This window comes from Pipra filicauda, unplaced genomic scaffold, assembly GCF_003945595.2.
Source record: "Pipra filicauda isolate LSUMZ 115617 unplaced genomic scaffold, ASM394559v2 scaffold12_size5214236_pilon, whole genome shotgun sequence".
Taxonomy (NCBI): domain Eukaryota; kingdom Metazoa; phylum Chordata; class Aves; order Passeriformes; family Pipridae; genus Pipra; species Pipra filicauda.
Genome location: NW_024103763.1, coordinates 1850149 through 1865742, shown reverse-complemented (window position 1 = coordinate 1865742; position 15594 = coordinate 1850149). Strand labels below are relative to the sequence as shown.

Below are 15594 nucleotides of genomic sequence, written 5' to 3'. Positions count from 1 at the left end.
CAAGAGTGCATGGAAAAACTGAATATTGAGAGAGCTCCTTGCAAATGAACAATTGTTTTTCTAATGCAGTATTAAATGTAAATTAATAAAGTGGTTATTGCTTCCTCTTGGTCTATTCATTGCTGGCTGAGCTCCAGTGCACACTGTATTTATCTTCCTTGAAAATTACCCTCTTTAACCAGCACCACTACAGACAGTAAGTTGTCCAGCTAAAGTACCTTCTGTGCTTTGCCAGCCCCATTGAAGTGGTCTGGGGAATGCACGTGCAGGAGAACTTTGAGTTTTGGGACCTCAGCAATTTTGTTCCCTGTGGTTACAGAAACATGCTGTTTAAGGTTGCCTTAAGGTAGTTTGTTTGTATTTGTTTGATTTTTGTTTCAGTTAACTGAAACAAATGAAGGTGTAAACCCATAAAACCTAATAGACTGGACAGTTAAACCCTGCAAAACAAACACATTTCATGAATTGTAAGAATGAACTTATGAGCACATGGAGGTTTTGATACTAGCTAAAGAGGCTTTATTTTAATACTAACACATTTGTCTGCTTTTTATCTTAGTGACTTCAAATGTCATACATTTTAAATGAACAAAAAAATATTACCTGACACAACTAGGAAGAAATTAGCCAGCTCATGCAGATTTTTCCTCTTCCCTTCAAAACAGAAGTAGCTCACAGTAAAAACTCAAAACTGTGAGGGGTAGGTATGTCATGAGCAGTTTCCTCTAAGGATGACTAGGTGTAACTTGTGACAAGTTCCAGAGGATGAAAGATGCAGGAGTTGATGTTGAATGTGAGTAGGGGGTTCGTGAGTATGTGCACATAAACAGACATAACCAACCAAACGTGACTGAGCCATTGCTAAACAAAGATGCACAGCTGATGTAACAAGTTGGGCACTAATCTCTGGAAAAAAATGTTTGAGGTGAGATAGTAACGTATTGCTAAACAGTGTCTGCAAAGTCTGCAGAGATAACCCCCACAGCCTGCAGTGTGCCCCGTGCTGGAGTGTTGAACTGTGGGCACTGCTCTTGACAAAACTTTTTCTCTGACAAAGATAGCACGTGAACATCCCCGAGGAGGGCTTCGTTCGTGAAGCGAATTGGAGCTGATTTGGGGATTAAGACATGCTTTCCTGTTGTCATTACTGAAGCAACAGATCCCTGTTCTCCTTTGTCCAAAGCTAAGCAAGCAAAAGTCACATGTGGCAACTCTACCTGGTCCATTTACTTGGTGATTTACTCTGACAAAGGACCTAATTGAGGGAGGTCCAGCTGAAAACTTTTACTAATGGGGTTGTCGACACAAGTCTCTAGATTGTGTCTCTAGAGTCGGGCAGAAAATGGGTCACTTGAGCCACTCAAGTTCTTGTCTGTAGTGGTGGGGATGGATACACCTCTCTGCTTTGCCATCCCTCTTGCCCAAAGCTGCTTGGGGAACAATTGTACATACAGGAGAGGAGCTCTGTGTCTGAGTTTTGGGGCCCCAGCAGTCTCGTTTTCTGAGTCTGTTTCCAGATCACTTTCAGAATGTTTTCAGGGTCCCATTAAGGAACATGCTTTTACTCAAGTGCCACTTACCTCCCTTGGATAGGACAGTTAAAAGTTTGTTTTAAAAACGTGAAGTTTTTATTTCATTTAATGTATATAGTACTTTGTATAGAGTCATAGTGCCCAGTATATTTTAAAAGATTGACAGGAGTTGTTAAAGTTAGGGCAAGGAGAAAAATCATTAAAATATAGTATTAAGAAGATATCAATTTCCAAGTACTAGCTTTAATATCATCACTGCTTTGTGAGCAGGTGTTTTTCTGTTACACTGTTGTGGTGGGGGAAACAGTTTTCCCCCCTGAAGTTATAAAATGGTAAAACCCCAGGGGGTGGTGACCCTTGAAGTTTTGAGGTTTTACCCAATGAGCGCTTCTGCAAAACATAAACATATCACAAGCAGAACGGAAGAGAAAGTTGTAGTTGTAGAAGAAGTAGCCATGTTGTAAGACCATGAGGAGTGAGGGCAGGAGCCCCCTGGGGGGCTCTGGCCCCCCAACCCCGGCTGGAGGGGCGGCAGGGACTTGGAACAGTGTTAGACTGGGCTAAGTATCTGTGACTGAAAACTAAAGAAGTTTTCTCCACCGTGAGTGAGCAGAGACAGAGCAACAGCAGCGTCCAGAGATTGTGGCTAGGAGCCAAGAGATAATTGAAGAAGCAGCAACAAACATGTAGCCAAGAAAGACAGAGAGTTGTCTGAGAGAGCCGAGAGAGAGCCAGCAGCAGAGAGAGCACAACTAAACTCTACAGAGACAGAGTTGGGGTAAGAAACTGAACCAAAAACCCCAAACTCCTTTTGTGACCTTTCCTAAGTGACCTTTCCACTTTCCTAAGTGGAAAGAATGGACTCCTACTGAATGGAAGTCCTAAAACTGCAGCAGCACTGCAGAAAAGAGCTGAAAAACTCAGGCGTCCTGGAAAGCTGGACCGGGACGATTAAAGGAATGCAGAGGGGGTGACCTTGGTCCCCCTTTGCTGCTGCTGCCAAGCTGGCAGCCTGAGACAGAGCACAGGAGCTCTGATAGAACTCTTGAGGCAAAGGCTTTCAACTGAAAGCTGCCTGAGATGTTCTGACTCGGGGTGAATCCCCTGAGGAAGGGACCTTCATGGGGGTCTTACACCCCATGATATGACTGTGGTGACGTGAGTTTTGTCCCTGCTACGCAGTCCATGGAAGAGAAGACCCTCGCTTGAAGACGACGGGCCGAGGGGCTTGGATACCCCTCGTGTGTACTGGCAGAGATCCAGCTACAGCTGCTAAATGAGAAGAAGAGAACCTGCTGCCTTAGAGACATTGCTGCTCTGAAGGTGGAAAGGATCTTCCTTCTTCCCTCCTAGATTTTTATTTGGAGGGGAGAAGAGATTTGATCCATTGTAAATACTTATGTCATGGCAGAGATAGCTAAGATTGTATATAATATATTGTAGTATTTATTTGTATAGTCATTGTAATATATATTCCCTTTCCCCCCATTTTGAGTTTCATGTGGTGTCTGGAAAACCCATCTCACATTGGGTTGAGATGTGGGAGGGGGACTTGGACTAGGGAATTAGATTTTGGAGCTCTCAAACCATGACAACTGTGTACACCCACCAGGGTTTTTCTTTCCTCTGTGCATCTGTACCCCCTCTTTTGTCAAATTCCACCTGGAAGATCTTCAAAAACCCACAAAACCTGAACCTTGAGTCATTGTTTCTGCAGTAGAAGACTGTCTTTTAGAAAAGCTTTGACCTCCTCTATACACATACCCATATTTAATTTCTGTTCTGTGTCTAAATTCTTGTTTAGAGAAGTGTAATCCTACTGGTGTTTGACTTCACTGTTCACAACAGTGCAAGATACACCCAGTTGAATTTGGTTTGTATGTCAGATGATGACGAATATGTTAACACTGTGAAGGGAGGAGTGAGTGTGTTTACTTTTTTCTTTTCTGTGTTAGTCTTTTGCTAACCACTCTGTATGCTAGTCAGCATATTTTAAAGGAGCAGGATGAACATTCCTTAGTTCTTTGTTTCAGGCTAAAATGTTGTAGTTTATTCATGTGGTTACCCAGAGTGTAAAAATGAGCTGAAGAATGGAAAGTAGTTGATAGGAATCAGCAACAGTTTAGAACTGTTGTAGCTTTCATTTGTTTAATTTTCTTTTTTTATAAAAAGAGAATGGAATAATGGTGTAGAGAAAAAAAATGATTGCTTTGTTCCTTGAGGTCCCTAAGTGCTTTGTAATTTAGGTGAATACTTTAAAAAAATGCTTTAAAGAAACAGTGTCGTGACTTTTAAAAAATTTTTATTATTTCCTGGTATAAGCAGATTTTCATTTTCTTTCTCATTGAGTAGTTTGACAGTTGATGATACTTTTACTAGCAAGCTATTTTTCAAATACTTGAATTATTTAGTGTGTTTTATAGAAAACTCAAAGTTAGTGCCAGCAGATAAAACTTTGATGGGTAAAGAGGAATTTGTAGGCATCTGTCTGTCTGTCCAGTTCTCTTCTTTGGGTAGGGTGCTCTTGGGAAGTCCTTTCTCAAATACATGGGATTGCAGTTTTTCTTACTCCTCAGTACAAGTAACTAACGTAGGACACACATTTTGGCTTAGAATATATTGGTCTTTCTACTTCTAGTTCTTTTTAATAAAGAGGACGCTCATCCAAAGCCTTTCTCTGTTTCAAGCAGTTACTTTTTCATTTGTGCAGTTGGGAATTATTTGTTAACATCCAATGTTCCCTGTTCAGGTGCTAAGACGGAGCACTCCAGACTCAGCACTCAACAGAAATTGTTGCTGTTGTTGACACTCGTTTGCATACAAGCACAAAAACCTTGAGCACTGCCTTAGAAGTGGCTCCTGTGCAGGAGCAGCAAGTGGAACCTTGTTACAGTAGGGGCTGCTTTTCAGAGGCAATTTCCTTGCCTAATGGAAAGGAAGAAGATACCTCTTCACTGAGCTTTTTTCCTCACTACTTTTATGAAAGTACATGCAAGCACGCACCAAAAGTGTGGCAGTGTTTTATTTTAAAACAGGAATTATATTTTTCAGAAAGACAAGAGGAAGGAGGGGAGACTTTTGAGGAAAACTTCATTTTTCATATTTTTTTCCCCTCCTTTGGATTCTAAAGTGGTCTTTGCTGTATTTTTATAGGTAGAAAATGGAAACAGTATTATCATTGTTCTTAAGAACCCTCTTCCACATATTAAAAGAGCTGCTGCTGCTGCAAACCTGCATTCACATGTATTCTGCCAAACAGACAAATGTAATGTAACAAAAGCCAGTATAGCCTTTGCTCTCTGCTGATTGAAGCTAGTAAGTCTTTTGTGGGTTCAGGTTTGGCCTGCTGCTGCTGCCTTGATACTACTAGACTGGTCACTTCTGAGTATACTTGTACTGTTTGCTGCCTGTTTAAATCTTTACAGGCATTTTAGCTTACTTTTCAGCTAAGTGACTTACAACGAAGGTATAACCAATCTGAATCTGTATTGCCTTTTGAGAATTTTGAATTTCATTCAGGTTTTTTTTACTACAAATTAACTGTCTGAGAATACCAGCTAGACACTTGGAACTTGAATCTTTATCCCACTACACTGCTCCAGCCTGGTGCCAGCCTTTTCATCTCTTATCCCCCTGCCCCAGATGTCGAGACCCTGCTATTCTGGTAGAGGGAACAATTTGATGAAATGAGTGCTGGTTCTGCAGTGTTACTGTCTCTGTATTCTAATGCTGTCATCTCCCTTAATAAATCTCAAGTTCTGTGGCTGTGCTTTTTTAGAGCAACTTTCCCCTCTGCCTCTCCTTGCCTCTCACCCCAAAGCAGAGGCAGTAACATCCCTTACTGAGGAGCTCATGCCATCACAGGGGCAGCGAAGACCATGTCAGCTGTCAAATCTTATGACAAGTATGGAATTCTTGTAGGAAAGGAATTTAAAAGAGTCATGGGGCAATCAATCTGTTGCTCGTTTGTGCCAACAGCAACTTCTGGAATATGGGAATAAACTGATAAAAAGCTTTTGAACAGTGGAAATATTTCTGACACTGTGCCAGTTTTCAGGGAATTTAGTAACAGTGCTGTCTCATGAACTGCATATACTCATTTGTGCCTGTAGTGCCACAGCTTGAGAGCCTGGAGCACGTCTAGGGACTTGACAAGAAATGTCCATTTTTGCTGTGAACGGTTGTGTCCAAAGTGTGCTGGACTGACCAGTACTTCCATCTAGTGAGCTCTACTCTTTTGTCTTTTTCTCCTTTAGAAAAAAACCAGAAGATACTATCTCCTGCAATCTTGCAATAAAGCTGTTTGTTCTTACACTTATGTCTGTGGGGTTTTTTTGTTGTGTGTTACACATCCCCAAATAAACCTGTTGACATAAAATGATGTAAACAGACTCCTGGTAGGCTTTTGTGTTCCCTAACCAAAATCTCTTGTCAGAAGAGCACCCTGTGGTCAAGCTCTGGGGTTGGGGGAGGATCACTCGATGATGACATTCTGTGGGCACTGGGGTAAGGGAAGCACAGTGGGCAAGTACATGTTGTGCAGAAACATCTTTCCTCCTGAAGGCAAGACCTGTGTGTACAGTCCTGAGGAAAGCCTCAGCCTCCCCAGACTCACCTTCTGAAGAGGATGACAGTAGCTTCTCTGCCAACTGCAGACACATCACAGCTACAGCTTGCTGCTGTTTTCATTCTTAAATTGCTTAGTATGGTCATTTTACAGTTACCAAAAATTATGATCTTCAGATAACACAGAATATTCAGGGTTTTATCTCTGATCGCAGCTAAGGGCCAAGGTTTCCAGCACCATGGGAGAGGGTGTTCATAATGAGGCTGACAGTTTACAAAAGGAGTTCTGGAAGGGCCAAAAAAAGGTGGGAGTGGTGGGGAGCTGGGAAGTCATCTAAACTTTTTGTCATAGCAAGAGTTGGTTTGTGTTTTGCCTTTGAGGCTGAGTGGGGTGATAAGAGCAGACAAGGAAAGAAAGGAGCATTCAGCCTTATCTGAAGTTTTTCTGTGTTGTACTAATGAACAACTATCCCTGGATACCCTTCTTTCTTTGCTCAGCTGTTTCTGTTCTCATCCCTTCCTCTGCTCTTTTTTTTCAGTGTATGTTTCCCCCTCCCTTCTTTTATGTAATCCTCTTGTAGCCTTGCTGTTTCTTTTGTCTTCTCTTCTCCCTAGTATGGAAAGGATATTGCCTCTGCTACACTGTTTTTGTTTTCTTGTGTCCTTCCCCATTGTCCTTAGCTCTTGTTTAGTTAGTTGCAAGTTCTCCAAGGTCCACTATTTGTTTACCTAACACTGAGCACGGTGAAGTCTTGGTCTTTGGTCTTTAAAAGCTTCTGTAGTATAAATGGTAGTAGTTTTGTCTATCTTGCATCTGTATTCATCAATGAGAGTATGCTGCTGCAATTTCTTTGCCGGTCAAAGCCATGGTTTGCTTCAGCATACCTATTGTTTTTCAGTCTCTCTAAATAGTTGCCGTCCCAGAAGTGAGAAGGAAATATATAGGGGAAAGAAAGTCTCCAGTTGTTTTCTTAAGGCTTGATTTCAATTAAAAAGCCCAAACCAAGGCAACACAGCTGTTCCACCAGGCCTTTACTTAAATAGCTGAGACTATTAGGCAGTGTATCTTCCTTTTGTACTATGGTGGTTGTGGCTTAGACACCGTTTCACTGCCTTGCTGCCTACTGATTTAATTAGTTGTGTAGTAATTGGCAAGTTCTTGAAACTTTTTTGCTACTTAGTGACTTGCAGACGAAGACTGGAGCTAGCACTGCCAGCAGTTACAAATGCTGGAAAAAACCCCATTCATTTTGAATTTAATATAATTTTGTTTCAGATTTTCTTCCTTCACTCTGATTTTTGATAACAAATTTGTCATCACTGTCTCTTTCTCTTCCAGTTTTGCCAATTTGAGAATTCACCCTCATGGATTAGTGTTGGTGGATCTGCAGAGCTACAACGACCATATTAAAGGAAGAGAGGAAGTTGATCAGGTATGAGTACTGCTTGCCTTACTAGACTTACCTAGCTGCATGGGTAGACCCTTCTTCAAGTCTATCAAAATATATCTTGATAAAAGGTTTTGAATTAAAGTCAGTTCAAACCTGAATGCTTACAGATGAGGAACAGTAGCACCTGTTGAAGTTGCATAAACATGTCAGTGCATGCACACACACACACACACACTCTTTTTTGCATGTACTGGGCCTTGTGTTCTTTGATGTAAAAGTTCTAAAGATGTAACAGCTTTGGTTAGGGCTTGGTTCTCTTTAGGTACCCAGGGCAGTGAGGGAGAAGTGATGCTCAACCTGCAACCTGATGTATTGGTGTATGACGTTTTTTCCTTCTCTATTCTGAGAGATGTGGAGCCTCTATATTCAATCTTTTTCCCCGTGGAGAAAAAGAACTTCATCTTCCCTTATAAGAAGGCTCCAGACATTGGATATGGCAAGGGAATAGGCCTCTGCTTTAGCAGGAATGGAACCTCAAACTTCTCATGTCCCCCTTCTGGCTCTGTTGTCCTAGGGAAAGCTAAATGCAGTGATGACAGCTGCTATAATATGCACATTCTTGCTAGTAACCAGGCTAAGGGGCCAGCGAGTTACTCATGGGCTTCTGGTGTTACATTTCAAAGCCTTTCAGTGCAGGTGCTACTTTTTATTGCCTTCCAGGTAGCCTAATTTAACAGATATTTTGCATTAAGTGATCACCTACAAATTCCACCTCTTATTTGCTGTTTTTTCCAGCTTCTAAACAAAGTAGAAGAAAGAATGAAAGAACTGTTTCATGGTAATATAAAAAGGGTGAAACGGTAAGTTTGTACCTCTGCTTCTGTATGTGGCTTGTCTGCATAGTTACTAAAGATAATAAGCATATTATGCTTTGCTGTACTGCAGTGAATAGCCTGGAGGATGAATTTTTGCATAGTTTTTTTCTTCCCAATATTTTCAAATTGTTTTATTGCAGAATTGAAGGTATTGTGGGGTTTGTCATTTTGTTAAGCCTTCATCTTTGGTATTGTTACTTACAGGACAGGGATTTTTTTTTTATTTTATTTTTTTTTAATTTTTATTTTTTTTAGTTTGATGCAGTGGTTGCATGAAATAATGTGAGAAAAGGTAACCGGGATGCAAGAGCAGACTGCTCTGGAAGGGCTGGGAGCCAAGGGTGTCAGGGGAATAGGCCAAGGCATAAACTATACCCTACAGGCCACGTCCCACAGCTCATGGAGAAGGTGAGCAGGACTGGTGATGGTGACCAGGATCAGACCCAGCTCTGTGTCTGTCAGACTGGGATGTAGTACTGAGGCAGTTCTGACAGCAAACTGGGTGTCAAGGATTGGTGAAAGACCTGTGCAAGTGAGGACATAGACCACGGGCAAGGGTTAGAGCTAAAATGAAGCTCAGGCCTACCCTGGAGGACACCCTACCCTGACAAGATTTCCTACAGCTCTTTCTCTTACAAATCTGCATCTGCTATGCCTCATGGTGCTCATTGTGGGCTTGTGTGGCAAAAACTTTGGTGGAACCTGTGTGCTTAGGGACTTGCCAAGAAGATAGAAATGTTTTGTAGCAAATATTTGTAATATAACTCATAACTGAACAATGGAGGCTTTACAAGCCCTCTGTCAGTTTGGATTGCTTAAATTCAAGGCTAAATATTAAACTTTAAGGATTCAAATCGTGGCTCGTGACCTGCTGCTGAAATAACATTCATGCTGGATGTGGCTCACATTGTCCTTGTGGCTGTCTGGCAGAACTGACACCTTGAAGCCAGGGAGCACTTACTGCAGGCATGCACTTGGTGGAAGGTGCAGTGGGTGCTTGAAGGAACAGAGAAATAAGTTAAGAAAACTGAAAAGCAAGTGTAAAACCAAGGAGCAAACTGCAAAATGGGAGAGCAGTTAAGCAGTCTGTAACAGTTAAATACTACAACAGAAAGTAATCTGAGACCACAAGTAAAGTGGTAGTGATTTGAAAAGTGATGTTATACCTTGAATATTGTTGTTTCTCTTTAACAGTTGTGTGTAAAACAGAGAAGTGGTTATCTTGCTTTCCTTCAACCTGGTAAAGCCTCATAAGGTGCACAGTGTACTAACACAGATGATCTCGTGTGTGTCTTTATGGGGGAGAAGCTCTCTGAGGATGTTTTGATACTGAAATATGATATTGGGAGTTCGTGGAATCTCTGTGATAGGAATTTCTTAAAAATGGGTCAGGACAACATCTGCCTGAAGTGATCTAGATCAGTTGGTTACCTTTAGTACAGGAAGATGAACCTCCTAGAACAGTGTATCTGGCATGGATCTTGTCACACACCCCTCAACATCTTTTTTCTTTTCTTTTAATTTGTTCTGCATCCTTTCGGTATTAGCTTCATGCATGCAGCTCCACTAGAAATAATGTAGCTGGAAAAGTTTTTCCTGCCTTTTTGTTGTTTTTGGGTAGTGAGTGGATGATCTTGCTCTCACCTGTGCTGCCATCTTGTGGCTCACTGAGGGTAGGAAGGATTTCTGAAACGTTTGTTGAGAATCACTAGTGAATTTAGAAGCAGCTTGTCTGTGTCTGGTCTTCTGCTACACCCTCCTTTGGAAGAAAACCTTTAACTCTTTGAAGTGTGTGTAGAAAATCTGATGAACCCTGTGCCTACACATTTTGCCTAAATGTAATCATTTTGATCGTTCAGAGTGATTTCAAATATAGTTTGTGTTTACAGGTGAAATACTGATTTGAACCAAGAATGAAAAAACCCCACAACACAAACAACAAAACAAAACAAAATCTATGCAGATGATTGAGCCGCTTTTAAAAAGTAATGCAGACTGTCAGCTGATATCAAGGACTGTGCTTATACAATACAGAGTGACCTAGCTCAGTTTGAAACACTATAATAATTCACTTTTTGTGTTTCTCTGTGTATTAAAATGTCTCTCAGTACAACTTGAGAAGGGTGAGATCCACTAATCTCAAAGAAATGACGTTCTTAGCTGAGCTAAAGGTGGGAAGAGGTTTTGTCATCTTTTTTTATCTGCATTCTACTTTTGTATTGTATTTTATTCCTAGTTGAGCTGATTCTTCTAAAGAGGCTGATATGTTATGTAAATTCCCTCTATTCTAATAGAGAGAGATTCACATGCACATTGTAGAAGTCGTACATAAAGAAGAATCATTTATGTCATCTGTGCCTTAGCAAGTTATGTATATTTATTATGTATATTTATGGCTGATAGGCTTCTTCTGTCTGTTGAGTGTTAAATGTGGCAAGTTTTCTTAGATCTCTCTTGTAAATATTATTTATTTATTATGGTGAATCCACAGAATGTTTAAAGTGGATTTCTAAAAAGATGAACATGCCAAATGTTTTGTAATCTTTTTTCTTTCTATTTCTTTCTAGGTTGCCAGCCATTTTGAGAGGAGGTGTCATTGATAGATACTGGCCCACAGCTGATGGGCGCCTGGTGGAGTATGACATAGATGAAGTTGTTTATGATGAAGATTCACCTTTTCAGAATATTAAAATTCTGCATTCAAAACAGTTTGGGAATATTCTTATCCTCAGTGGGGATGTTAGTAAGTATCATCTCATGTGAGGATCTTTTGCGTGAAAATGTTGGAATGCCATACCTGCTATGGCAATTTTAATAGATGACTAAGGGTCATTGTTCTGATGCTGGAAATTACATATGCATGTACGCATATATCTGTTCCTGTATATTAAGTATGTTAATGAGGAAGGCTGACCAGTGTAAAATTTAGAGTAAAAAAATAACATTTCTTTTCCCAAAGTTGCTATCTTTGCTGTGGAAAGTGGCACAGCAGAATAGAACACTGTTCTCTAGCAGAGCTTGCTCTACTCCTTTCTTCTGTGTGAGCTTTTTCCTGTTTGTTGCCAGTCCAGCCTCTTGAGAGTTTCTCTTTGACAGTAAAACAAGCTACTTTGTTGGTCTTCAAAACACAATGGAATTCTAAAGAAATATGAAGAAATAGGAGCTGGAGTATGTGTGTGTATAATCCTGCTGTTGCTTTGATTCTCTGAGGGCATTACCTGGTTGGTGAGATCTAGGACAGCTGTATCTCAAACCATTTAGCTGCTTTGTTGTGAACATCTTTTGACTCTTCTTTAAAATGCCCAGCTGAACTTTAAAGTTAAACAACAGTGACCCAACCTTTAAGATGTTTTGTATGTGGTACTTTGTGCCTGCTGATCTTTGTATTTTTGGAAGTGAACTTAGAAGAAGGTGGGCTACTGTTCTTTTAAGCTGGATAAGACTGTTTGCTAGAAAATCTAGGCAGCAAGGAGTATACTTTGTAAAATCTCTCAGTTCTTATGTTGAAAAGTAGTGACTGTGGTAAATGAAGGATGTTACTGCCTAGGGATAGAATACCTAATTTCACTCTAATAGCAGAGTAATTAAGAAATTTAACTATAGCTTTTTGAAATAACTCTAATAATTCAATTAGCTTTCTGCAACTGTTGGGGACTTCTGTGCAGATGGCAGCTGAAAAGCATTGTTACAGAATACATTAGTAAGGTATTTTCTTATACAGATAGAATTGTGTTAGAAATCACAAAATTAGTTATTTCATACTTCTAGCCAGAAATTTTCATCAGACTTTATTTTAATATGGAGATGAGGAATGTTGTCACAATATGCCTCAGAGAAAGGAAAGTGTACCATTGCTTGTTTACCTTCCATGGGATTTTAAAATACTGCTTTGTCTCATTTGGTTACCCTACACTTAGAAGCAAAGTGGTGATTGCCAGGCAGAGTTATAGGATATGCCATGATGTGCTGCTGCACAAAGCTTTGCCCTTGTGGCTCAGGTCTGTTGTTACAGACAACTGTCTGCTTTGAAGCTAATGCTGAACAAGCCAGTGTTAAGGGCCCTTCAGCAGTTGGGTGGTAATGATCGTGTTTATGTTTCTGTGCCCGGATCCCCTGGTGTGCATCTAGGTTGCTCTCTTCAGCTGGGGTCCACAGTGGGTTTTCAGAAATGTCCTGATCTGTCTCTTGCAGGACTAGTCGTAGGTAAAAAGCCATTGAAGTATCAAGTGTGGACATCAAATCCTAAGTATTGACAGTTTTGCTCTACCAGTTTTCTTCTCCTGGCACACAGTACTTCCTAATGCCAAGGTAGCCATCGCTGGGTTCACATTGAGAATTAGAGAAACCCTGTTGGGGATTCTGAGGAGGATCCCATTAGTTGGACTGTCTCTGAGAACTACGTTGTTTCTGTAGATGCTCTTGCTTTGGTCTGTATTATATTACCTTTGGATTAATACCAGTTAATGAGAAGAACTAAAGATGTAATATTTCTCTCCAACTCTTTCTCTTCCTTTCATTCAGATTTGGCAGAAAGTGATCTGGCATATACTAAAGCCATAATGGGCAGTGGAAAGGAAGACTACACTGGGAAAGAAGTGCTAATCCTAGGAGGTGGTGATGGAGGTATACTATATGAGATAGTCAAACTGAAGCCAAAGATGGTTACTATGGTAGAGATATCCTTTTACAAATGGGCAATCATTCATTTCCACATTTTTCAGACTGCATTTCTGCTGGTACCATAGCACAGTTAACAGTCAGGTTCTGATTTGCGTTAGGAAATAGGGTCTAAAATAAAATTTCGTTTTGTCAGCTTACATAGACCTATTACTGGGGGTGACTACATATCTGTGCATCTTTGTGTAGCACCTGCTTTCAAGTTCTATAGCTCTTTGAGTAGCGGTTTACGTAAAACTGGAAAGGAACACTTCTGTCATCAGACTGATGCTTTCTCTGATAACAGAAGACAGGTCTGTCAAGTCTATGGTTTGGGCTCAGTTCTGCCTTCCTGAATTCTTCAGTTTTCTAAAGAAAGCTATAAAAAATAGTGCCTAGAGGCAAAAAAGTTCAATCAGTAGCAATGTCAGGACTTAATGAATTGTATTGGTGGCAGAATGACCAACCCTGTTTTAAAAATACCAATACAAATAAAACTTTCAACATTCTTAGTTTGTAATGCAAACTACTGTTAGCTGTATGAAATACTGATCACCCTGGGTTTTGGGATCACTACTGTTAGCTGTATGAAATACTGATCACCCTGGGTTTTGGGATCCCTTTTCTAAAACTGAAAATAATTGTTTTAATAACAATTTTAAATAATTATAGGTTAAAGTCTTAACCTAGTTTAACTTTATGGGTGTTTTACAGTCTTACAGTTCATATTTCAGGCTTTCACAGTAATGATAACCTAAGGTATCAAAAATACTGATTGAAACCAAGAATAAGCCATTCCTAAACCTCTAACTGAATCTGGAGGGCAATCCGTAAGGTTGGCTATTGCAATATGTATGCCAATAGACACATCTTATTATTCCTTTGTGAATGGCACCTTCTTGAGAATTCGTTTCTGAAGAAATAGAAAGTGTTGCCTCTGTTATTTCTTGAATATACCATGCCTTAACAAGCTTCAAACATTGACCAAATGGTGATTGACGGGTGTAAAAAGTACATGCGTAAAACATGCGGAGATGTCTTAGACAATCTGAAAGGAGAGTGCTACCAGGTAATGCTTTGCTTTTCTTTCAGTAGGAGTAATATTTCAAATGCACTTATACGTAGCCTGGAAGACTGCTGTGGCAAAGTTTTGGGTACAAATTTTCTGACTTTTCTTAAATTTAGGAAGCATTTTTTCCTTTTTTATGACACTTTCAAATTTTAATAGCTGGGATTTGTGTTGGAAATATATATTGGCATCAAAATATTTTAACTCTCCATTTTCAGACTTCTGAAATTAATCACATAAATAACTTCTAAGGAATGTGAAACAGCAGAATGTTTGTTCCCATAGCTTACGAGTAAAGAGGAAATATCCGTACAAATGTAGTTTTAAACATAATTCCTTATATAATGAAAAAGATAGAAGAAATGTGTATTTAAGTTAGTTGACCTATACTCTTGAAAATATCTGAATTTATAATACACAATTAACAATTATTTTTAATTTGCATGCAAAATCTCTCTCTGCTATTACATTAAAAATAATGATAATATTTGCCAACAAATGTCATGCGTTCCTGCAGTTAAGGTCTTTATGTGCTGGATCTAACAGAACTTACAAACTAGCCCTGGTGTAATCTGATGTTTTCTTTCTGTTTTCATTACTGTTCCTTAAATGCTCTCACAGATACTAACTTGCAGGAGTGAGCTAAAAAAAAAAGGCACAAAAAATTAACAGAGAAGTCACATGCTAGTCTTCACGAGTCAGTGGCCCTTCATACAAATACCTTATTTTACCTGTTTGTTGGTACTAACAACTAACTGCTATTACCATTTGGTAGGAGGAACAGTGGTCACCCAGCAGTCAGTGACAGAGCTAGGATGTTCAGTCCTGGAGTGCCTGTGTTGTCAGTAGTATAATTCTTATAGCACCTTCTTCCTTCTATATGATGTAAAAAGTTGAAAATAGAGCATAAAATTAAACATGTATTTAATTTTGTGCTTTTCACCTCTAAATTTCTGTGAATCCACATTTGTTCCTTTTATCTGGTCACTTTTAGGGTATTTTGAGGACTACCTAAAATATTTCATTCTTACAGGTTCTAATTGAAGACTGTATTCCCGTACTGAAGAGGTATGCCAAAGAAGGGAGAATGTTTGATTATGTAATTAATGATCTGACAGCTGTTCCAATCTCCACATCTCCAGAAGAAGGTAAATCTTATAATTTATTTTCTTAAACTTCTGGGAACTTTCAACATTTTGTCCCTCTGCTTTATAGTAGTTTGCAGCAAAAGTACTTTGATTTTTTTCCTTTTTAATAGGAAATCTGAGAGGGAAAGAATGATAGTAACACATCTGTTCTTTTTTGAGGTTTTTTTGATAGTTAGAAAAGACTAGCAAGTGCCTAGGACTCTTTTAAATTGTGCTCTTATTCCAGAATAAAATGAAATCATGTAGTTCATCAGAAAATATTCATTAGAAAGTATTAGGAGTTCCTACTCCAGTAAATTTTCTTCACTTTATGATTTCTTGGACATTTCTGGAAAATTACTGTGAAGAAAAGTAGCA

General features: G+C 39.5%; 1 protein-coding gene across 2 annotated transcripts in view; it reads left to right on the top strand.

Annotated features, from left to right (window-relative positions):
• Positions 1 to 15594, top strand: part of SMS (spermine synthase) — a 50217-nt gene that overhangs the window by 18178 nt on the left and 16445 nt on the right. For both annotated transcript variants that reach the window (XM_027731102.2, XM_039377879.1), the window contains exons 3-8: positions 7438 to 7531; positions 8285 to 8349; positions 10932 to 11107; positions 12886 to 13040; positions 14000 to 14089; positions 15123 to 15237. In XM_027731102.2, the coding sequence (XP_027586903.1) occupies positions 7438 to 7531; positions 8285 to 8349; positions 10932 to 11107; positions 12886 to 13040; positions 14000 to 14089; positions 15123 to 15237 (695 nt within the window). The remainder of the gene's footprint in view (positions 1 to 7437; positions 7532 to 8284; positions 8350 to 10931; positions 11108 to 12885; positions 13041 to 13999; positions 14090 to 15122; positions 15238 to 15594) is intronic.